Source organism: Octopus sinensis, linkage group LG2 (assembly GCF_006345805.1).
Source record: "Octopus sinensis linkage group LG2, ASM634580v1, whole genome shotgun sequence".
Taxonomy (NCBI): Eukaryota; Metazoa; Mollusca; class Cephalopoda; order Octopoda; family Octopodidae; genus Octopus; species Octopus sinensis.
This window is the reverse complement of record NC_042998.1, coordinates 125,287,489-125,312,488: the sequence shown is the minus strand read 5'-3', so window position 1 is coordinate 125,312,488 and position 25,000 is coordinate 125,287,489. Positions and strand designations below refer to the sequence as shown.

At 35.0% G+C, this 25,000-nt stretch overlaps 1 protein-coding gene across 2 annotated transcripts in view; it reads right to left on the bottom strand.

The window, feature by feature from the left end:
- LOC115225809 overlaps positions 1-25,000 on the bottom strand; it is a 363,608-nt gene that overhangs the window by 43,845 nt on the left and 294,763 nt on the right. For both annotated transcript variants that reach the window (XM_036499165.1, XM_029796783.2), the window contains exon 5: positions 17,058-17,111. In XM_036499165.1, the coding sequence (XP_036355058.1) occupies positions 17,058-17,111 (54 nt within the window). The remainder of the gene's footprint in view (positions 1-17,057; positions 17,112-25,000) is intronic.

Below are 25,000 nucleotides of genomic sequence, written 5' to 3'. Positions count from 1 at the left end.
GAAGTGTCTATTTCGAGCATAGCCCTTCACCGACGAGAGCCTATTTATATTCGCTTCATTTTCAGAGTAAAGGGTCTGGCTTTATGCTAAATATTTGTTCTTACGATAAACTTTTTAGTGTTGTTACGTGAATTCTGTTTCCGAGTTAATTGTAAAGTGTGTAAACATAATGCATCTACACTGTAGATATTAACTTTTATGGGATGTACTACACAGACATACGCATGTCAAAACGCGAGTCTGATGTATTTCTGGTGCTAACGTATTACATAAGCACTGATGTTTAACCACGAGGTTAAAATTCACAGGGAAAATAAACATAAGTTTATCAAATATGCGAACACACACGCAAAAACTACAAATTGTTTTACGCCTCGATTGCTTTCGCATATCTTCCTGAATGAATAATGTGTACTTTTCAATGAAATCTTGCAGAGGTACGTTTACGTGGGTGAAGGTTACAATTATGTTTACAAAATTTAGGATAAAAAAAATTCTAAAAGATTGGAGGAGTTTCAGATTTTTCGTGCTCCACATCCCTGCCTGAAGTTTGTGACCACAAATTTCCGTAACTTTAGCATTTTCAATTTTTAAAATCTATTTACATGATTGAAATAACATTAATTAGTATACAGACTCGAAAACATTTCTGCATTTTAAAGAATGTTATGAGATAATGAAATGAGAAGGAGGGGAGAATGATTCGAAACTCCAGAAATACTAAAAGAATTTTTTTTCAACTTGGCCAAAATAATTTGTAATTTACAAACTCCCAAACGTAACTTTACAAAATTTCACTAAAAAATAAACAATTTCAGAAAATTGAGGTAACAAAGTCGATGGTGAAAGGGCATCAATTTGTAGTTATGCGTACACACACGGGAATTCAAGCAATCATATTTGCATTTCCCGCCAACTAATATATATATATATATATATATATATATATAAATATAAGTGTTTACAGAATTTTCTATTTTTCAGTAAAAGCAATTAGTTACTCAGCTCCTGTTTCTGTACCGTTAATTGAAGGCAAAACAAATCTATTATTAAGCTATGCCACTTTCTCTATCATCGGTAATTTTCTACGAATTTTTCTAAGACCCATTCTAGATATCTAACATAACTCGAAGCAACTGAGATAAACTGACCTGTCCAGTGACGGCGCATATCACCTGAAATGGATTTTATCTGGCAATCCATGAGCTGATAATGCAGTCAGCTGTTTCTGAAATAACATAAATGAACATGAATCACCTCACCGAATTTTCCCTATACTTTCTTTTAGCTAAAGAAGGTTTAAAAATATCGTCGAAATTCTGTCTCCTCAAAGGGGCTATGAATGCGTATTCAATCAGTTTATATACTGTGAATATTAAATTCGTACGTTACAACAGTTGATATATTTCGCTGTCTTCATATTCCCTTCCTCCAAAAAAACCAAAAAAAAAACCAACAAATACAAAACAAACAAGACAAGAAACAAACTAACCCCCAAACCGCCTACTTCGAATTCGAATGGTCGAGGCAAAATTATTATTGCCAGGAGTGTAACAAATACCCGCTATTCTTTTAGTATTAGCATGTCTGCATCGGCGAAGACTGGATCATTGGATCAGTATGTGTTTGTATACCACTATGCGTATCGTGTATGTGATTGTGTGTGTATAATCATGAAAATCATCAAACTGATATTAATGACATCATTAGTGAGACAAATCACCAGTATAGGAAAATAAAGAAGCAACGATCACAATAGAACATTTTATGACTGAAGAAAAAAATAAAGGGAGAAAGAAAAAAGAAATGAATGAAAGAAAGTTAAGAGAAATATGGAGAATAATTAGTTATTCCAAAAGTTTGGACAGAAAGCAGATTAAACGAAAACACACCTACTATCAATGATCCAATGTTATTTCTAAATGATCTTAGCGTGTTCTTTTGAAGTCTTTTCTTTTCAAGTGTTATACTCGTTCCTTTTTGCTATTGCTAATTCGTTTCTTTTCACTAATTTCCTTTCAAGCAGTGAGATGTTTATTATTCTGAATACATTATCTTCATCATCTACGGTCACTGCAGCAGTGTTAGTGTAAGAAAAATAAGTCCCAAATATTCACAACCTCGAGCTTTTTGTCTGACCTGCTATCTCTAGTTTGTTGTTACTATTACTTCCTTCCACCTCTACGCGTACACATTTATACATGTACACACACACACACACACACACACTTTCTCCCTTCCTCCCCTGATACGCTTCTTAACTGCTTCGTTGTTTGTTGAAAATAACTTCCTTTTAATTCTTTTATTTGTCACTTTTTTTTTCTTGCTACACAAGCCTTCATTCAGAGATAGAAAGAGTTTCACAAAACTATATTTTATACGACTACACTAATTATTTTTAGCTGATCCCCTGATATTTTCCCATCTCTTTAAAACAGCCAATTTATAGCTTGCTTACCAAGTATTATAAGTAACTTTAGTGACTTCTCTTGCCTCTCTTATCTCAGGTTTTATGCTATACATGACAGCAACAAGTAAACAACCAACCATCTCCAGCTGTACACACTCAGTATCATAATTTCTTTCTCCACCTTCACTTCCTACCTTATCATTACTATTCCATCAGCACACTAACCGGATATAAGATCATGCTTATCACACTTTCTACTCATAGCCACTAACTCTTTCTTCCTCTACATTTGAGGGTAGTGGTGGTGGTGAGCCGATGTATATACATTTCTAGTATGAACGCAACATATCCATTTTGGGGAAAGGGTATTGTCAATTATATCGACCACAATATTGTATTTTATCGACCCAGGAAAGATGAAAGATAAACACAACCTCAGCAGGAGTTGAACGTATAAAGACCGAAGTACCACATGTCATTTTATCTGCACCTTAATATTTATTTCTTTACTACCCACAAGGGGCTAAACACAGAGGGGACAAACAAGGACAGATACACGGATTAAGTCGATTACATCGACCACAGTGCGTAACTGGTACTTAATGTATCGACCCCGAAAGGATGAAAGGCAAAGTCGACCTCAGCGGAATTTGAACTCGGAACGTAACGGCAGACGAAATACGGCTACGCATTTCGCCCGGCGTGCTAACTAACGTTTCTGCCAGCTCGCCGCCTTCTTGCACCTTAATATTTACAAGCAAAACTTTCGTTCGTGCTGCAGGTCTGTGCAGGTTAAACAAAATATAAAATGTGAGTTCAGTCTTTGTTGAAAATAGATATTTCAGTATTTATTAGATAGGGCAGAGGTAAGCTGAAACTGAGACGTGGTTTCAATTCTCTACTGAAGCCAATTCGCTTGCTCCTAATATAATATGACAGAGCATCAGTTTCTGATATTTAAAAATCTGATAAATCGAGTTGCAGTTGGTTCCGGCACGGTCTATGCTACTCATTGGTAAATGCATTTAACTCTCACCAACCACAAGTATCTCTTGTAAGTCGGTACCATAGAGAGAAACAACTCGCTGTTATGGAAAGAAGAGGCTACTGTATGATTGAACAGTGTTTCATTAACTTGTGCAGCTAGTTTCATTAGCTTGTATGTAATCATTATATGAAAGCGAAGCCTTCAGTGATGTTCCATTTGAAGCTTACACTCTTACATAATGAATCAAAGTAAGTATACATTACTTACGCAAGTTTATATTGATTTGAAATGTTATAGGTCTATATTGGTTTCTTTAATCACAGCCAACACTATCTGGAAATCAGAATTCTTGTGAATTTCTTTTGAATATGTATATCCTTTATAGGTTATAAATGGAATGACGTGATAACCAGCCTTTCAGTTCTGTTTAAAGTAGCGGTTTTTAATCTATTGGCTGCGATGTAATTCAGAAAGGGTCGCAAAGACAAAATCTTTTACTTTTGAAATAAATGATAAAATGTAAAATACTCGTGAATAAGTAATAGAATAAGCCAGAAGCGTAAGAGCTGCTGTACGTTTACGATAAACAAAAATTGAGAAATATTTCCAGAAGTATCAAATAGTAAGTGCACCCCGTTGTTTATTTAGATATGAAAGTGGACCGTAGAGGATTATTAATTTACCTAAATGGGCCGCGGAGGATTATTGAGAACCTCTAGTTTAAAGCGACTCTCGATTTTTGTTTTGCTTCTCTCTAAAATCATTATCATTGTTAGGTAGGCAAGTTGACAGAATCAGTAAATCTTGCCGTGGTCGACTTTATCTTTTGTTATTTCGGGGTCTATAAAATAACCGTAAGACAAGAATAACTACTAGAATAAATTTAATAGGCTACAGTCCCCAAATATATGGCCTCAACATATTTTAGAAAACCATATTGCTGTTATTACTACATCAAGAGGTCTAAATGTAGTGGTTTTTAGATATATAATTATTTTACTTTCTGCATCCAAATCAAGCCGGAGGAACTTTAACATTTTAAATTTCCAGGATCGATAATGTATCAAATATTAAAACCGATTTAAATGACATTACAAGCCACTTCTTTTTTCTTAGAGAGTAGAATGTAATTTGAGGAAATTCGGCTGCCCTTTCTAACCAGCAGAGCGACCGCGTACAGACTCCCTCGTTGGTTTGCTGAAGTAATCGAGGTTGGTCAAACAGTAGAGTGCTAGACATAATACCTTCCTCTAACCTTGCAGTACTTTGTTACTTTTATATGTTCTGAGTTCAAATCCCACCCAATACTTGTTTGATTCGTTCGACTGTATTCCGCCTTTATCCTATGTGACTTGGTGAAAGCTTAACTTTGTAATATGATGTTCACCAATTTTGCTTGTATATTAAACAACCATGCAAACTTAATCAAAGCAATTGCTTTCACTCGCGAAAACTATGATTACCATCCCGTTCTCGCCCATATTGCAACGGCCACTCTTCCTCTAACTTGTTGCTGGTGCACACCCCATACTTTAACTACTTGATGCAATCACTTTCCATCACGTCATCCACTTATGATGTCTCAGACTGATATAAGCTATTTGTCCAATCCTTCGAAATGAAAATGAAATATAAAGCTATACTAGTTCGACAATTTTACTTCCTACTTATGAACTTCTGAGAATTTCGAGTATAATGAGACCCCACACATTATTTCCTGCTAATGCACAGGCTCCATGTCCTGTTATTGCTCGAGAATGGAATTTCCCATCGTTTACCTATAACTCATAGCTGCTGTCCAGACAAAATTGCATTCAAACATTGCTTTGAAAGGCAGCGCCTGTGTGTGTGTGTAATTCCTTTTGTTCTCTCACTATTACTGCCCTCCATCAACTAGTAACTGTTTGACTATCTCCGGTCTTGCATCGAAACATCTAACGTCTTTGCTTCCACATACCCCTTGTGCTTTTGGTGCGGAAGCTGGATCTTTTGCCATTCTGAATTCTCTGCAACAACCAGTATCATTCCTGACCGACATACAGACATTCCAGACACTTTTGATCTCACTCTTACCTCCAGACCTTGCCTTTATTCAAACTACCATGTTACTGCACTTATTGGAATCCTCTGATCACTCCTTAATCAAAGCCATTCAACACATCTGCACATTGCCCAACACTTCAACCCGCTTAATTAGTAGAAACAGTCTACGTAGACATGTTCTTCATGTCCATCATACAGTCGCAACATTTAACCCCAAACACTCAAATAGTTAATACGGAGTAGCGCTGCAACAGACACTCAATGGACAAGATAAACAACTGGGAAACTTTTACATAGCAACTTCTGCAAAACTACCATTTGTAAAGCAAAAGATGCGTTCCTGCACAGCATAGCCTGAAATTTTTCTTGCCTTTTTGTTCGCAGCCAGTCCTAGTCCTCCACCAAGAAGATCTCCACTTACTTTCCAGAATCCTTCTACGTACCACTCATTAAAGATAACTCAGTAGCACCCTCGAAAAGAAAGCTTCTAGGTTTGCTGCCTGAGCTGCTTCTAACTTGACAAGGCTCCCATCAAGTATCATCGCCACATACAAATACGAAAAATTCTCCCGGTCGTTTCAAACCGACAAGTACACTCGCTCTGCCAATATTTACTGTATTAATCATAATTCTATGATTATCTCTCTATTCAGGACGTAGCAAACAATATTGCCTTAAGGCTAACCGTCCTCTTCAGGGGCAGAAAATACTTTATTCCTGATTATATGCTGATTCACGACAAAGCACTGTGCTAATGTTGATGTTACACGTACAAACAGCCAAGACCACATTCAAAGAAAGATATTAAAATATTTGGAAAATTCTTGTTCCCAAAACAATTTATTATTAGGATACAGACGCTCCGTTTCCTCATTGCTTTTTCAACTAACACTACAACAGCCTCTATTCCTTAAAACTAGCTTAGCTACAAGTATATGATTTCCATCGAAACCCAATCAAAACACCCATCTTTTCTCCTCTTGTCCCTCATACCCTCTTTTCCTATATTTCCTCCACCAACCAACAAGAATTCAGATTATGCATTAAACATTAACTTTATGCAGTCATTCATATCCTTCAACCTACACTATGGGTACCGACACTTGATGATTAAAAGAAGAAACAGAAAACGCATTACAAAATAAACATGTTTGGTTTAAACGATTAAACAGAAGGTGAAACAGGAAGAAATAAGATGAATAGGTGTAGTGATTCTGCTATTCTGTTACTCTGTATTAGTAACGAGGCATCAAAATCAACAGGATTGAGTTTTGAAGTAGACATTGAAAGAAGGCGTTAAAGGAAGGCTGAAAGAACGGAGACAAGGAGTCTAACTTAAGTGGTTAGACTCTTTGTTCACAACTAATTTTATTGAACAATGAAGCATTCCTACAGATTTCATCATAGCAAACTAAATGTTTGGGTTACATGAAAGGTGGAATGAAGATCTCAGGGTTGCGAAGCGAGCTTAGTCGTTCGGCCATGCTTGTAGCCTTTAAGTAAGTACCAAAGCATTTTTCATCGCCAAGTTTCACACCATCGCCTGGTCTTTAGGAGCCGTTATAAGAGTTCACTGCGTTGCAAGTACTCGGTTTGAGAATTTACTCCCTTCTCCTGTTAGCCATGGAGGAACTAAAAATGGTCACGAGCACTGTATTTCCCACGGACTAACCCAAGAGTAAGAGTTTAATATTTTCTTTGGGAGTGGAATAGAATAGTGTGGAATAGAAACAACTAGGCGAAGAGATAAGGTGCAACGTTATTAATATTCGTTAGCGACTTGCAGTGATGGAAACAATATTGTAGACTCTTCGTCATTTAGAAACAACTCACTACTCCGAGTGTTGGCATTACTAAGACTACTCGTTAGCTTAGGCTGCTGAGTTCGAGCTCTCCTGTGAACCCGCATGAAGAAATCAGAAAGCCACATCAGTGCGTATACAGGAGATATCATCACCGCCAATTATCTGTTATATCTCTTTGAACACCCGTTAAATGAGTTTGCATTCATCACGAAAGAGTAACCATTGTATGTAAAAATATTTACGTCTTCCGTTTATGTATAAATTGTCTCTATAATAAGTCAAAGCTGTATAATTCCCATAAACAAAGTTAAAAATTTACCTCACTGTTAACATTATTGTTTAAAGAAATTAACCGGAACCTAATTCCAATTTTCGTAGCTTTAAGTAATTGAGAAAAAGCTCTTTTCTTAAATGGAGCACTTTTCTATCGCCAATAACTTTACCAGGAAATCTTAGGGTCTATTTTCAACGAGTAAGCAAACTGAGGCAATCAGAAATACAAACTATTCCGGTACATTTGTACCCCTGATTTGTTGTGAATAAAAACCAATTCGCTTCTGCAATTGGCTATTATTATCATTTCATTTTTGTTTTATTTTAATCTGCTGGATGCTATGTAAATTAAATTATCGACTATTAGTTGTTTGTGGTGGTAATCTTAGCTTCAGTGAAATCTAATTTGGCGAATAAAATCAGCCTGACGTAAAATGTTTTAATAATCAAGTCGAAAGGAAAAACTAAGTTAAAGCGAAATAGAATCAGCTGTATTGCATAAATGAAATTTTCAATCATAGAATCCACTTAAAAAGCAAACGAATTTGTCCCAGCCCAAATATTATAGCAAGTAATAATGGACGGACGATTGATGAGAAGGGCTTGCTTAATTGGTTGCAAGTTTGCATTTAGATTGGAAAGTATAAAGAAGCGGAAATAAAGTAAAAAACAACACATTCTGACGTTGAGAAATTTTCTTAAAAGAAAATCCTTGTTAATTACTTGTAAAAAGAATTAAAAGCTTGAGGCGAATTATTTGGTATTAAATGTTTCATAACAGAAATCGAAATATCAATATTCGCTGGTGGGTTCTTGAGGAGTAGGAGAGAAAACTTTAAGCATTATTAGGGATATTATTATCTTAAGGGGTCAGTTGGTTTTATGGAACTCAGCTTGAATATTTCATTTCATTTCATGTGGAGAGCTTTGATTTCTTAGATTCTGCCTTCCATCCTTTTGGGAGCCATATTTCGTTCTATATTCGAGTGCATTAGAGCGTCTACTTTTCAGAGTAAATATTGTTTGTAGGTCGGTAAGTCCTTTTCCTCCCCTTCCTCTCTGTCTTCCTTTTCTTTTCCTTTTATCAGGCACCTTAAAGTATGTTTCAGAATTAGACACGAAGAAAATCTCAATCGAAACATTAAAAACACGCAAACCACACCTAATCGAACCCTTTAAATTGATAATCTTTTTGGAATTTCTCTTCTCAATAACTAAGCTTTAATAACTTCCAAACGTCTGCTTTAAATCTCGCCAAAAGCTCCTGTTCTGCATCAATTCAAGAGCTCATATAAGCAATAGTTCTTGATCTTGTTCAGAAATCACTTGGGCATAGACTGTGTTGGTCAAATATTCATTTATTGTTTTGCAGAAGGCAACAGTTTGTTTTTGTGGTTTGATTGATTAAATGAATTCCATTACATGTTTTGGTATTTGATTTGATGAATCCAGAGTAATGAAAGAATCAGCTTTCATGTGATTTGAACTCAGAACGTAAAGATAACAAATTAAATACTATTAAGCATATGATCCAGCACGCTATCGTTTTTGACTATCTTTGTATTGGTTAAATATTACGTACAGTTTGTGATACAGGAAACACGCAACTGGACGCGCCGATCTGCGGATGGGTTTTTAAAAAAAATTTCTGTGTGTTAAACGGTGGAACAAATCTATTTCTAGATATGACACGAGACTAATTTTCTCACGAAAGAAATAAAAACTTAGAATTGAAATCCTACAGTGGTGAACTATATCTTCTTGTAGTATGATTTGCATGTATGTGATTTATACCGTTGAAAAATTAGGTTGTTTAATTGCTAAAAATGTAGTGCTAGTTAACAGATCTTTCATCACTAAGTAAATTGTTCTGATACATCTATTTGATCAGTGACGGCTCTCAATATTAGAAAAATTGTAACCGGAGTCGTAAGTTGTAGTAGAGTATTGACGTCACTCAACATAGGATGTTTCAAAATTAGACACATGTAATGGAATTCATTTAATCAATTAAACCACAAAAACAAACTGTTGCCTTCTGCAATGCAATAAATGAATATTTGACCAACAGTCTACTTTATGCCCAAGTGATTTCTGAACAAGGTCAAGAACTATTGCTTATATGAGCTCTTGAACTGCTGTGGAACAGAAGCTTTTGGCGAGATTTAAAGCAGACGGTTGGAAGTTATTAAAGCTTAGTTACTGGGAAGAGAAATTCCAAAAAGATTATCAATTTAAAGGGTTCGATTAGGTGTAGTTTTGCATGTTTTTAATGTTTCCATTGAGATTTTCTTCGTGTCTAATTTTGAAACATTATAATTTTGGCAGAATCGTTAAAGAGTCGGTGAAAATATCTTGTAGTATTTCTTCCGATTCTTCACCTTGTGAGGTCATTTTATTTTTTCATTCCTCCGAGGTCGATAAAATCAATCAAGTATTTGGATTGATGGTATCTACTAAGCTCCCTCCTATCAAATTTTATTGCTGGCCTTAGAAATCACTATTGTCTTATTTTCTTCATCTCGCTCTTGTGACAAAGCGCTTACCTTGATTTTGTTTTAGTTTAGTTGCAGACCAATTAAAGACATTTCAATATGACCATCGCGTTTTTTTTCTGTTTATTTTCAATTGGAATTCACAGATAACTTATTTACAGTGTTTAGATTAACTGCGGTGCGTCAAATATAATTGCCTCTAATTTAGAGAAAAGGCCAGCAGTTTAAGAGAGAGTGACTCAGTCGATTATATCGATCCCAGTACTCTACTGATACTTTATTTTATCGACCCAGGACAGATGAAAGGCAAAAACTGACCGTAGTGGGATTTGAACTCAGAACGTAAATGACGCTATAATAATTTTGCCAATCCTGCCCTGAGATAACGTCTAATAATGTGAGCTTTTGCATGTGAAAGACTTGCTAATCGATCATAAAGAGTTCATTAAATCTCCAATCTCCTTTAGGCTTCTTCCAGCGATGAATTTCACATGACCTAACTATTCCCCAAATAAGGGATAACAGCTCCATTTAGACTTTCCGATAACCCACCAATCCAGCAACCCCATCTCTTCTAAATGTGATACTGTGGCATAAACTCGTAAAAGTAATCTCATAATCGCACAAGATAGCAGATTCATACAAAAGAAAATTGTGAATTGTGACGATTAGGATTTCACCCCAAAGGCCTTAGCGATATTAGAGGCGCGTATTCAAACTTCAGTAACGATAACTTAAAAGAACGAAAAGGAAGGAAAAAGATTCTTATGGATTGATATATTCACGATTAAAGCAACAACAGTCGTAATAGTTGCAGCCAAATATTAGTTTTGCGTTACAACTCATTCCGCATACTTGATACATATAAAGTAGCAGCAGTGTTTAAGCTATATACTAGCTTCATTATATACATTTCTGCGATCTTTCCTTTAGCTATATCACAGAAGTGGTCAAATGGAATGTGGCCCATTTCTTTTTCGATATGCTTCCATCTTAAATGATGATAGCAAAGGTTGAAGTTTATCTTTGCAGGATCGTATATAAATGAATAGCTTAATGTGAATCGAGCGTAATGCTTCTTCAGCGAAGTTGCCGTCTGTTTAATTCTTTAATATATCTATTAATACCATAGATATATGTTTGATTTTTCGATTGATGGTTTATCATTGATAACAGCAATCGGATGATAAGCAGGAGTTGATATTGTTGGCAAGAGATAGTATTTAAAACTTCGGATTAAAAGTAACAAAGGGCTCTGGTGTCATTTAAACAGGAACCAGTTGTACCCGAATCTTTAATGCTGTGAAAGAAATCAAATAATTAGATGGAAAGATCTCTTGGTTAATAAGATTATATGATTATGTGAGGGTATTTTTGGTGATAAAAGATATTTCAGAATCATTCACAAGATTTGCTGAAGAAACGAAATTTTGACTTAATGAGTTTAGAAGAGGAAAGAAGTGATAAGAGAACGCTGTGGTTAGTTAAATTGGAAGATTGATAATGATAAAGTTGTGTCCACTGCTTAAGTTTGGCCGCCATGAAATCTGTTGAGAAGATAAATTTCAGTTTTGCTAATCACATTCCATCGCAGATAACTTCGTTTTAATTTTAACACAGATTTCACCAGGAAGAAAACTGGGTCATGCGCCCCTGCTCTGTACTGCTTATTGTCGCTAGTAAATACCTCTATCGTGTTCACTGACAGTCTACGACTTGTACAAGTTTAAACTTTCTTAGTTTGAGCTACTCCTCTCTACTAAATACTTTCATTTATTTATTTATTAAATGATATCTACTATGAATCTTCAATAAGTTTCGGTCGCATTTCTACGAATTGGTTACTGACATAAATCTACTCCAGTGGAAGTGCGTCAGTGACCAAATTGCAGAAATACTACGAAGCTTTTTGGTACTTCTTATTAGAAATGCCATTTGATGAATGAACAACAGAGCATGGAACTGTGTTCGTAAATGACTGAAATGCCTCTTGCCTTGTAATTGATTTAATTTCAACTGATAATCTCAGATCAAGCCACTGGCCAAACAGACCCAACTTCGAAATTCCAAAAATACATGCAGACACTAAACATTATCTTTCGGGTTGTTAAAATAAGTGCCAGTTCAGCATTGGGGTCGATGTAATCGACTAGCCCTATCCCCACAAAATGTCAGGTCTTGTGCCTAAGTGTTATTCTCAAACCTCAAATTTAGCATGTTAGATTCTTGAGGTGTTTCTAAGAGAAACTGGCTTACCAAACAAATTTCAGAAGAATCTAACGTGCAACTGTCTGCCTCAAATAAAAGATCTTCCATTCAGCTTTAATTTAGAACTTCAAAGATATAAAGAGATGCGTTCAAATGTCTTTTACCATTTAGATGAGGTAATAAATTGTCAAACTAAGTACTGATACACAGATTATGAAAGGAAATACATTAGGTTTTAGGTGGCTATCAGGCACTCTGTCTCGAAACAGTAATAAAATATTCTTAATAATTAATGAAGATTCAAATAAGAAACAAAACCTAAAAGAAACACATCAGTATGAAACAATGGACAATATAATATTTATATAACACCCATTATTATTTCTCTTAATACCACAAAATTGCTAACAACAATAAAGATAGCATAAATCATAGAAGTAGATGCAATTGTAGTAAAAACAGCAGCAACTTGTTTCTGGATATAAATTAGCTTAGCTCTTTATTGCAAAGATAATATGAACCAACACGTGGAAGTTTTTACATAGTTATTAAACTTGCTAGAAATAGCAGCCGAATAAACTTCAACTTATATCCTACCATCTTAAAAATGGATTAGCGTGAGGTTTCTATTTCTCCTGTATTCAAACAATAAAATAAAATGCCAGGTGATGATTTGAATAGGCGCGGGCTATTTGAATAGGCGTGTGTGACTAAGTTCGCTTCGCAACCACTTGGGTTCGGGTTCAGCTCCACTCTGCAGAATTTTGGGCAGGTGTCTTCTGGCATAGTTTTGGGTTGATAAATGTTTTGCCACGCACACATGTATATGCGTATTTGTCCCCACTATCATTTGGTAACTGGTATTGGTGTTTATAAGGTGGCGAGCTGGCAGAAACGTTAGCACACCGGACGAAATGCTTAGCGGTATTCCGTCTGCCGCTACGTTCTGAGTTCAAATTCCGCCGAGGTCGACTTTGCCTTTCATCCTTTCGGGGGTCGATTAAATAAGTACCAGTTATGCACTGGGGTCGATATAATCGACTTAATCTGTCTGCCTGTCCTTGTTTGTCCTTTCTGTGTTTAGCCCCTTGTGGGTAGTAAAGAAATAGGTATGTCGTAACTTAGCAGTTCGATTAGAGACCCAATAGCATGAGTACCAGGTGTAAAATAAGTACAGGAATCAATTTGTTCGTCTAACACTACATGCTCCAGCAAGGCCGCAGTCCTATGATTGAAAGAAGTGAAAAAGTAAAAGTCTGTGCGATCAAAGGTGACGTGGGATTAAACAACTTCTACTTTCAGTACGTGGAAAATACCTTGTTTATAGCTAAGGCCTAAAAGTGCAATATATCTCTACAGTACTTGATATTATTATTCCACAACAAATGAACTGGAATTTAGAAATGTTAAGCACGAAAATAAATACCTTAACACATTTAGTTGCTCTTATTGCTGTATATTCCTAAATGAACAAACCGAATATATCCATGATTAAAGTCATCAACTATACTATCCTTTTTTCAGACCGAATGCATTATGGTATTGCATTGTTCAATGTGTCATGCCAGTTTTTAAAGACATAAGGAAGCATTCTGAGGTTGATTTGGTTGCTATTACTGGTAAGTCTTGACCAAAAAGAGATTCCACTTTTTAGCTCTCAAAACTAGCAATTTATATGTGGCAAATGAATGAGTGGAATAAGATTATTCATGAAGATAAGGGCCTTTATTTGTTCGTTACAAAATAAGATACAACTTCTTCGAGTTGTTGTACAATAGATTGTTTACTCTTCCGTTATCCATTCTGTAGTTAGTTAAGTTCATCTTTTTAAAGACTCCGCCGGTTACGACGACGAGGGTCCCAGCTGATACGATCAACGGAACAGCTTGCTCGTGAAATTAACGTGCAAATGGCTGAGCATTCCACAGACACGTGTACCCTTAAGTTCTCGGGGATAATCAGCGTGACACAGAGAATGACAAGGCTGACCCTTTGAAGTACAAGTACAACTCATTTTTGCCAGCTGAGTGGACTGGAGCAACGTGAAATAAAGTGTCTTGCTCAAGGACACAACGCGTCGCCGGGAATCGAACTCACAACCTTACGATCATGAGCCGAATGCCCTAACCACTAAGCCACGCGCCCTCACAAGTTCATCTTTTATTGACTGCTAGAAGGACAGACGGAAGAAGAAGAGGAGGAAAGAGTAGGAGAATTGACCTCTCTATGTTGAAAAGTAGAGAGGGTGAAAGTCCTTTTGTTTTGCTGCGGCGACAAACCATACGTGAAGAGAGAAACAGACAGATGTGCCCTTTGGGGAAGGCACCCAACGAAAGAAGTACAATCGATTTTAGGTTCCGTATTTATATTTTGTCTAACTAAATTAGGTCAGTCTGAACGAAAGATTTCTGTGTTACCTTGTCTAAACCCTATTTAACCTAAGAATCTTCAGCAGTCTCTCAGACCTAACTAAACATAGCAGTTGTCTCATAAATTTCTTGGTGCAAAAACGGAGAACAGCAAGAAAAAATTCGTAGGAAAATATAGATTCGATTTTGAATCTTGGCTTAAAATCTAGAACGCTATTCATTATTAAACATTTAGTGGAGACGCACTATTGCTTCAGATTTTTTAAACTCTATTCAACGTAAATTTCTGCCACTGTAAAACACACACACACAATAGCCAAATATTTTTACAAGAGGTAATTCAAATGTGGACTAGATATATAATTAACAGACTAGAGCACAATTTATTCTGTCTGAAAGTGTAAAAGAATAAGTACAAATAATCACATCAACCGCAACACAACAAAACCACAACATAATTAGCGTCGATGATGAAGATGACAGCAAGAAAAATGAAGTACAAAAAAATATAGCTGGTAAAATGCCGTGAAAGATAATATCACCTCCAAAGTCCAAGTAGAAATCTTACGCTTATCGATTTACTTTTTGTGACGCTAAATTTTACGAACTTGATGGCTGACCACTTTCTTTTTTTAAAGGTCCATATGTTTTTAATGTAGATATTTCTTGTCACAGAATCATGCACCGTAAATCAGATGCTCAACATTCTGTTAACTACATCGGTTTGTATTTTTATTTATTTATGTATTCATTCATTTATTTATACGACAAAAGTCAGCTGTCACTGTCTCGAAATTGATTGGTGAAGTTGTTCAGAAAGACAGTCGAAATTGACGTTTTGTAACAATCACACATCAGTTTCGAATGTCTTGCGACATTGTACCCAGGCAGTGGCGTGGTAAAAAAAACGAAGTTATGCGAGTGCTATAAACTTAAACGCATTTTTGGTACACATGGCATACTAACCTATTAGGTTTACTTCTTAATAGCTGCTTTTTTCACTTGCTGAATCTGACAGAAGAGGTAGTGACCATGATCATTGCAGTCCCAACCCAGACCAATATGGTTTATGTCTGTTACTGGTTAACACCTTTTCAGAGGGCCGTCGTTCTGGGGAGAAGGACCATGGAAAGTTGTTAGAGCAGAGCCAGGGTGGATTAGACTCAAGGTAGACGCGAGATAGAGAGGCGAGTGGATGAATGGTCCTTAAGTGGTAGAGGTATGAAACCAACCAGCTCAGAGGAGCAGAAACGGTTATAATATCGCGAGAAAAGACAGAGAGAAGACAGCATGTTTGTGGGACAGAGGTTGGAGTATGTCCGTTTGTGACTGAATGCCGCTCAGTCGACTGGTCCTTCTCTGGATGCAGTCTGTATGTGATAGCATCATCATCATCCCAGGTGTGGGTGCTGTATTTCATTGTAGGATTCACTTGAGCCTAAAGACAGCATTCAGGGTCCTTCTTAGGGTCTCTGTGACCGAAGGGAAGAAAGAAGAGGAATTATGCTTGCCAAAGAGTGAACTCCACTCAATGTACCAAAATGTCAGAGTTTGGTACATCTAGCGGAGTCTTACTCTGTTTACTGATTTAATACCGGTTAGCATAACCTCTCTCAGTTTAACTAACGGAGAGAGTATACATCCCATGAACAGAGACGGTCACTCTAACGAGCTTAACAATTTCCTTCTCCCAAGTCCTCTCATAGAGCATTGGTTTACTAAATGATATGGTAGAATCAGGTAACCAAGATGTATCGTAATAAGATTAAACCAAAAATTACGGAAGTGCAAAGCAAACTTAACCATGCAGATATGTCTGTTCCTTTATAACAGTATATATCAATTGAAGCCTAATTTAGATAAAAACGGAAAAGATAAGGTTTGTATCACGAACAATCGTTACCTCTCTAGTACGATATTACCTCTTCAGTAAGAAATATTTTCATGGAAATCCTTAGTGTTAAGTTATCCACTTTATGGTATATGCCCATAAATGGCGAGCTGAATTATGCTAGTAAGTAAAACTAAATCCAGTTTCAAGACCAACCTATACGCCTTGGGAATCTAATTTGTGAGTGAATACTTGTATTTTACCCCCAAGAAAGATTTGAACTCAGCACTTTAAGCTAAGAAAACCCACATTAAATATTGAGTTTCTGTTCTTGGCAATGCTACAAGCGTGCTGTACATGCACATTGAACCTATTTATAATTTAGTGGTCTACATCATGGAAAGACAAAATGTTTTGGGTAGGGATGCAATATCGATAATAGGATACAAATCGTCGGTTCATTGACTGTTAACCGGATATCTTATGGAGTTAGCCAACTATAAATCTTCCCGGTATTATTGATACGGATTTTATTGGTAAATTTTATATATATATGAGAGAGAGAGAGAGAACGTCTTAATGATATATGCAAAAATGTTTAAACCAGTGGGACAAATAAATGAAAATTGACTTACCCGAAACTACTAAACTGCAACTTTTTTTCTCCCGAAATCTGACACGATTATTCACTAAAACAGCAAAAACAAGCAAAAAAATATTAATAAGTATTAGTAGTAACAAAAATGGAAAAAGAAAATTTAAAACACTTTGAATAATATGAGAAGACATCAGAGCATTGATAATTTCGAATAAAATATCTTAACTAAAAAATAGGCTTAACTAAAAATCCCGTTTCCAACAATGGTGCAACTGAAGACTGCCTTCATAACTGTTAAATAGTGGAATTTATAGGTTATCGGTTTATGTCATGAAGTCGCAAAGGCTTTGCGTATAAGGCAGTGGGTCTCAATCTTCTTGTCTCCATGACACATTAGATCAGGGGTTTTAAGACGGTGTGTATATCCCATCGGTGGGACGTGGCTATATTTTGATGCTAGTGGGATACTTCAGCATGGGGGTAGGGTAAATAACTGAATAAAACTCTTGAGACTCGAGATTAAATAAAAAAATTACTGGCGAACTGGGGATCGAATAATTACTGACTTACATAGCATAAAAGGTAGACAAGAACAATGTTTTAAAGTTAGAAATATACTAAAAATGTGTTACTTTGTTTCATTAAATCTTGAATATGTCCAGCAAAATTGTGAATAACAATTTTTTAAAGATGGTCAAACATTAACATAGATTTTGTAAAACCTTCAATCATATTTGAAATTCTGATTGCATTTTGAAAATGCTATTAGACACTGTAAGTGACGTACTGCGGCACACAGTTGAGAATAACTGAGAAAAGATGTCCAAATGTCATATAACGAGCGACATTTATTAAAGTTCGGAAATTTAGCTAAGATCATATGTTGTGAAGATAGACGAGACTATTGATATTTCGAGTAAAGTCCTTGGTCGGAGTCTAAATGTTAATATCTTCATACCCTGCGCCATATAACCGCACCAAGAACTTTCAACTTTACTCAATGATTTTGTCGATTTAGAATCCTTTTAGTTTTCTCGGACTAATTCTTATTTAATTAGTCAGATGTACGGTTCTGTCTCAACCATATTACTGTCTGATTAGGCAACGAAATTAATCCTTCATCCCAATTAACTCATCCTATAACACAAATGAAACACTTTAATCAATAGATAATTGGGTTCTTTTGACTAAGCAAAAATGATTGTACATTTTTGGGTGCAATTGCAGCAATCACGCCTTTCCCAAGGACAGCAAAAGTACTATTGAAATGAATGAAAACAGTTGTTGATGGTTATTTGCTAAAGAATAAGAGTCGAAATTCTAACCGTTGCAAGCTCGAATCGCTCCATCATACACATATGAAGAGCAATCTTTGGACAAGTCGCCTGTAACCAGAAGTTGGATTGGATTCAGTATTAATCATCACAATTGAAGTGAACAACATATTTAAACAAAGCCTTGAAAAAATTCTTAGAAAAAACCGTAAAAGACAAAAAAACACAATAAGAACATAAATTTGGCTTTGTTTGGAAATGTTAAAAAAATTTAAAAAAAAATAAATATAAAGAAATAAACTCTTGTCCAATTTCTATAGGAAGATATTTTCTTTCAGTTTTGAATGAACCCGAAACAACAAGAACTACAACAAAATGTATGTATTTAGAAATGTCATTTCTGTTTAGTTTGAAATCATTAGAAGTAAAGTTATAAAATGGAGAACAAATGGATAAATCATAAACAACAATAACAAACTCGACCATAAAACATCGGCAGTATTACAACAACGATGACAACATCATCAACAGTGCAAACACAGGAACAATAATAACGACGACGACGGGAATAAGCCTGAAATAGAAATTGTTATAATAGAAAGGAAACAAAAAATGGGAAAATAATTCAAGCGATTCGAAAAATAAGACTGAACGTGTCAAAAAATACTTGAGATACACTTTGAAAGAAACAACAACAACCAACGACAATAACCACAATTATAACAACAAAAATTGCTATTTATGCATTTTGCATCAACTTATATGTTTGAATAATAATAATAGATAATAATAATAATAATAATAATAATAATAAAAGGCAAAACGAAAAAGAGAAATATTCCATTAATATACTTGCATTTTTTATAAAAAAATATATTGTTTTATATTTTATTTCCATTTTACATTCTTTGTTTCATAATTGATACTAGGTTATTGTTTGAATTATAGAATAAAATAAAGAATAAAAAAAACACCCTCCAACAAAACATCAAATTAGAAAATAAAGGATAACTAATGGCGTTAATAAAAATAAATAAATAAGTTAGCAAGGTATGATACAAAAGCCACGTTCTTTGTGTTGCCGTTTTTTTCATCCTTTCCCTCTCACCATTCTTCTCCCTTCCACACACTTCGCGGAAATTAGCTTCATTCACTACTTTGCGCGCTTTTACCACCGCCAACAACATATCACATAAACATTTATATAAAAAAAATGGCGCTTCTTTGAGTGCCATTTCCTCTATTTAGTTGTTTATCTGTGTAGGAGGAGCCAGGAACCACGAGCCAGAGGCGTATGTTTATTTATTTATATATATATATATATATATATATATATATATATATATATATATATAGAGAGAGAGAGAGAGAGAGAGACTTCAATGCACTTAGTAAAAACAACAAAAGTTAAATTAGCACTATAGTACGAATAGTATAAGTAATAAATAAACATCGTTTCGAAATGGAGTGTGTCCCAGAAGTAAGGCGATATATGAACATGCATTATATACGAAACCCTGGAAGATTTATTGGACATGATATGTAACTTTTCAGTGGTATACCAGCAAAGAAGCTATGCATATGATCGACTCAGTAATCAAGCAAGCAGTCAAATTCTTCTCAAGTCAAGTCTCCAGTAGAACTACAAATGTTCGAATTAAGTAAAGAACTAAAAGAATGCGCAAACCTATAAATATCCAGATAATATAGCTAGAACAATCACAGAAACATGATAATCTCTGAATGGTCTATGTTAAGTCTTTGGTTGGCTATCTCTGTGGAATAAGCCTGCTACAGAATAACTGCATCGGAACTTATTCCTATTTTCTAGCGACACTAGCTGTTATTGGACATAATACAAATAGGACCGAAACACTAGCAATAAGAACTTTCCTTCAGGCAAAAGTTATTATAGAAAAAAGGAATTCACTGGTAAAAACCGCAAATATGTAATTGACTAGATTAAAGCTTATGCCATATCAACTTATATAACGATATCAATATCAAGAGAAGATCCTGAAATCTATTTAGACTATTGGTTATCAACCGGGGTCCTTATGACCCTTGGGAGATCATATAAAATTTTGCAGTTAGAATTTCTGTGCAATAAATTGATTATACTTCAACAATAAACTAAATATTTTAATAAATTTGTATATAATACCTAATAATATCCAATTATAAAAATATGACAGGGTTTTTTAAGCATCAAATAGATCTCCGTTCAAGAAAATAGGAAATATATAAATATTCATAAATGAATGCGAGAGATACAGACAAGTGCTTTCAGAACTTGTCGAGCGAAAATAAATTCAATAAAAATAATTCGATAAATCACAAGCGATTTTCGGTAAAGCTTTTGAAGAAAATGGTTTATTTAGGAACTTTCTCTGGAAAGTTTCCGAAATTTGAAGTGGGGAAAATGGAGTTCGATGCCCTTGTAATAACAGTTGGTCTAAAATTGATAGTCTGAAAGCCAACCTTAGAATTGGACAAAATTCTTGGCATCTATTCAAGCAGTCATGTTATAAGTACATCCTTCCCAGAAAAAAAATGTCTCCAACATTGGTACACAACTGATAGTGCTTTATAAATCTCATGTGACAATATAAAGCTGCATAGCAACAAGAATGAAAACTAAAAAAACTAACTTAACGAAATAACTTTTGTATGCTAATTCCTGCTGTGTTTGGTCGGTTTCCTTTCGTCAATTAACAAAAATAGTTAGTTGAAAAAAAGTAGGTACTGTGTTACAACTTTTAACTCCGATCACTAGATTAATTAAACTGTTTCCGCCACACATAATTTATAACGATTTTCATATTGTATTCAAATTCGTATTACCAATAAGTAATACAAAATGATATTACAAATGAGCAAGTACGCAAGGGAAGAACAGCAAAGGAAGAAGACAAACAGACACGTAAGCATTTTCGCGCAGACACGCATTCCAAAAAATAAAAAAAGAAGAAATGGTTTATTTCCATCATTTAAACTTAATTTCTTTCCCCAGTGACTCAAGTTCCGCGCCATTGTTGTTTTCAGGCGAGGGATTTTAAAAATTCAGTTCGTACTTTTACGCAGATTGGAATGTATGGTTATCTTTTTCATTAATCGTTTTCAAATATAATTTTATATAGATTATTTTTTAATGTTTTGGGAGTCTTGTCCGAATCTATAGTTTGTGTTGTATGATCTCTGATGGCGTCTTATTTTTTCTAGGGCGTTTGACTATAATTATGTTATGTTTATATAACATCTTTTATGAGAGTTATAATGCTGTATAGTATTTGTCCTTTATCTCTTTATTACAGGATCGAGCTATACAGTTCTTATATCTAACTTTTATTTTGCAGAATTATTTTTACTCTCATCAGAAAGTTTGATTTTAAGAATTTGAACTTTCCGAGCTCTAATCTGCTGTTATTCTATATTGTTGGCTTATACTAGCGTCTCTTCACCCATTGGATATGTAAGATTAAAAAAAAAGACGTGATACAGTCAATATGTAAAGAAAGATATTTTAAAAATTAAAACTTATCATATATATATATATATATATATATATATATATATATATATATATATACATACACACATACACACACACTAGCTGTTGGACCTGGCGTTGCTCGTGTTTTCCGTGAAGTAAGGCCCACCTCTGACCTTGTATTAAAATCTTCTTAAAAATCGATAGAATAGTCCGTGAAAAAAGCTGATACACGCTTGTGCCCTTCCGATTCCTCTGGAATTAAATTAAAAGCTTTACCGTTTCCCCTACCACAAAATTTACCTAAATCTCAAATTTCATTTAAAATCGGATAAAAAATGTAAAAGTTACGGCCAAAAATAAAACCCATATGGGCATTTGCACGCAAAAAGCCTACTGATTTTATAAAAACCACTGCTCAGGTGCACTTACCGATTTTTTGTCAACGCCATATACTGACATCAACTCACTGCCATGAGCCTCGCTCACTTATAGATTTTCATAAAAATCGGACATAAAATTCAAAAGCTGCAGGAAAAATGACATCGTTATGGGAATTTCCATTCAAACGCCCGGTTGAGCTCATAAAAATTGATGCCAACTGAGCATTATCGGGTTTTTGAAAAATTCTGGCCTTATTTGAAATTTCAGGGCATGTGATCTAGCTATGTGCCAAAAATCATAAAAATCGGTTGGACGGTGTGTGAGGAGTTAGAGTAACCCCAAACACACTCACAGACAGACACCATTACACACACACACACACACACATATATATATATATATATATATAAAACAACTAAGCTCCCCCATCAGAATGCCACAAACCTTATGGAATCTCTTCTTTAGTTCTCAGGTTTTCAAACACACGTATTATATGGTAATCTGTATTGAAGTAGTTGTTTTTAGAAGCGATTTAGTTTCGGACGGATTTAGAATTCTTGTAAAGTATCTTTCTTTTGCCTCTTGGTAATTTTCTCCCCTTTATTTTGAAAGCAGGTAATATTTTGAATATTTTTCATTTGCACAAATATCAGCTGTTCACTTCAAGGAACAATCCTAAGAGATAATCTTTGATCTGTTGTTTAAGTACTCTCTATATATTAATTTTGTTCCAGTTTGGCCAATATTCCCATGTGAGCTTGTAATGCAGCAGATGAAATTATTTTTTTTTGCAATTCAAATTTGCATTCACCTTCAGTTCCTTTCCTTCTTTGATTTTGCCCTGTTCATTTAATTAGCATGTCCCACAACGAGTGTCTTCACACTTTGTTACCATCATTATGTCTTCTTTTGATGTAAATTGCGCCTTTGCTAGCAGTCAAAGTAGTTGGTGGCTGTCTTCGGCAGTTAATAATTTGTGACTCTTTGATTGTTCTTCTGATGATTAAAATTGGACGGTATGTTATGGTTTCTAGGATTATGTGTGACTACAAAATAGAATACTCCAACGTTTTGTCTTCTCCTTTATTGTAAGGGTTTCTCCATAAGTCAGAGACTGAAATTTTTTTGTTTTTGTTATGGCATGATTTACTAAGATTTTCGAGTATTTTTGTTTCTGAAGGTATACTTTTAGCTCTACCAGTCGTCTCTCTCGCCAACTTGAGTTCGTAACAATTGATCGTAGGATTGGCAACAAGATCTAAAGTCTAAATATTAGTGCGTGTTTTGGTCTCCGCAGTAGAAATAAGTTATAACAGTCTCATTTTTCTAAATTACCAAAATGAACCCCAAAAGGAAGTTCCATTCTTTCCCATTGTGATCTATCAAAGCTATTTACTCATTTCAAGAATCTTGCAAGGTCTTCTTTATTTCTGTTCCAAAATATAAAACACTAATTCAGGAACCTTTTCCAGTTTTCTTTTAATTCGGATTAGAAATGCTAATCAAAAGTAATCCTAGAACGGGTATAAATATTTTTCGTCAAGGAATTCTATCACTATTGTTGGAATCTTAAGTGCTTTCATGTCCACTGACCAGCCCGCTTTTATTTGAAGGCAATATTAGTAATCTAAGAAGCAGTTATTTTCTGGCACCAATTGTAATATTTCTAGTATTCTGAGATTTTTCCCGAATTGTGTGTTGGTATTTTCGTATCCAGAATACTATTTCCAGTGGATTCTAAATTGTGTGTAGGCATTTGTGTACTCAGAATTCTACGGCTTCCTGTTCTAATCCATGGGGAATATTTCTGTAGAGGGGACATGTCGATATTAATCAGTATCATCTATATAGTAACTCTTTCTAGAACGTAGTTTAAAAGTCCACGCCATCCCTGATAAAACTAGGAATCAATTTGCATAATGGTTTCAAAGTTTGGCCCTGTAATTTTCTTGCTTAATAAGTGGGTGTTTGATGCTGGTCCTGCAGCAGCAGGCGTAATTTTAAAGCAGATGGTTTGAGAATCTTTACATATGATATATGGAGTGCTTTAAGGTGCTATAAATTTCTTTAAATTTACGAATATTCCGTTGTCCATAAAAGTTACTTGTTTTTACCTTAAAATTAGGTATTCCAACTTCTTTCCTATTAAATTGTTGTTGAATTTGTCCGTTAATTTATAACTTTTGTTCATTGTTTATCTGCATTGATTCCAAATTTTGTTTTGTAGAAATGTTGGTCATTTACCTGTTCTAAGGTCATTTCTCTGTAATAGGTCTTGTCCATTATTACAACAATTCCTCCTTAGCTTCCATAGATATTCCGATGCATTTTGCTCTTCATTAGTAATGTTTCAGTTTACCGATCTTTTCAGATACATGCATTTCTCTAATACTGATTATTTGATTTCGTTCCAGTGTTTTTCGTTATTCTTTTTTTTTTTTTACTTTTTACAAGTTATGGATTTTCGTAATCTTTCCTCTGGAAGAACTATCGTAGACAAAACTCTTTAATAAGATCTGTTGTACATTATTTACATTTGACGGATATTTGTCCTCATCTTGTTTGTTGTTAACACAACGTTTCGGCTGATAAACCCTCGAACATGGGTTCTCATTCCTAAGGTATTTTTCGATATTATTATTATTATTATTATTCAGGTCACTACCTGGAATCGAACTCGGAATCTTGGGGTTAGTAGCCCACGCTCTTAACCACTACTCCATATGCCCAAGACACCTGATGAAGGCTGGAGGGTATATCAGCCGAGGCGTTGTGTTAACAACGAACAAGATGAGGACAAATATCCGTCAAATGTAAATAATGTATATAATT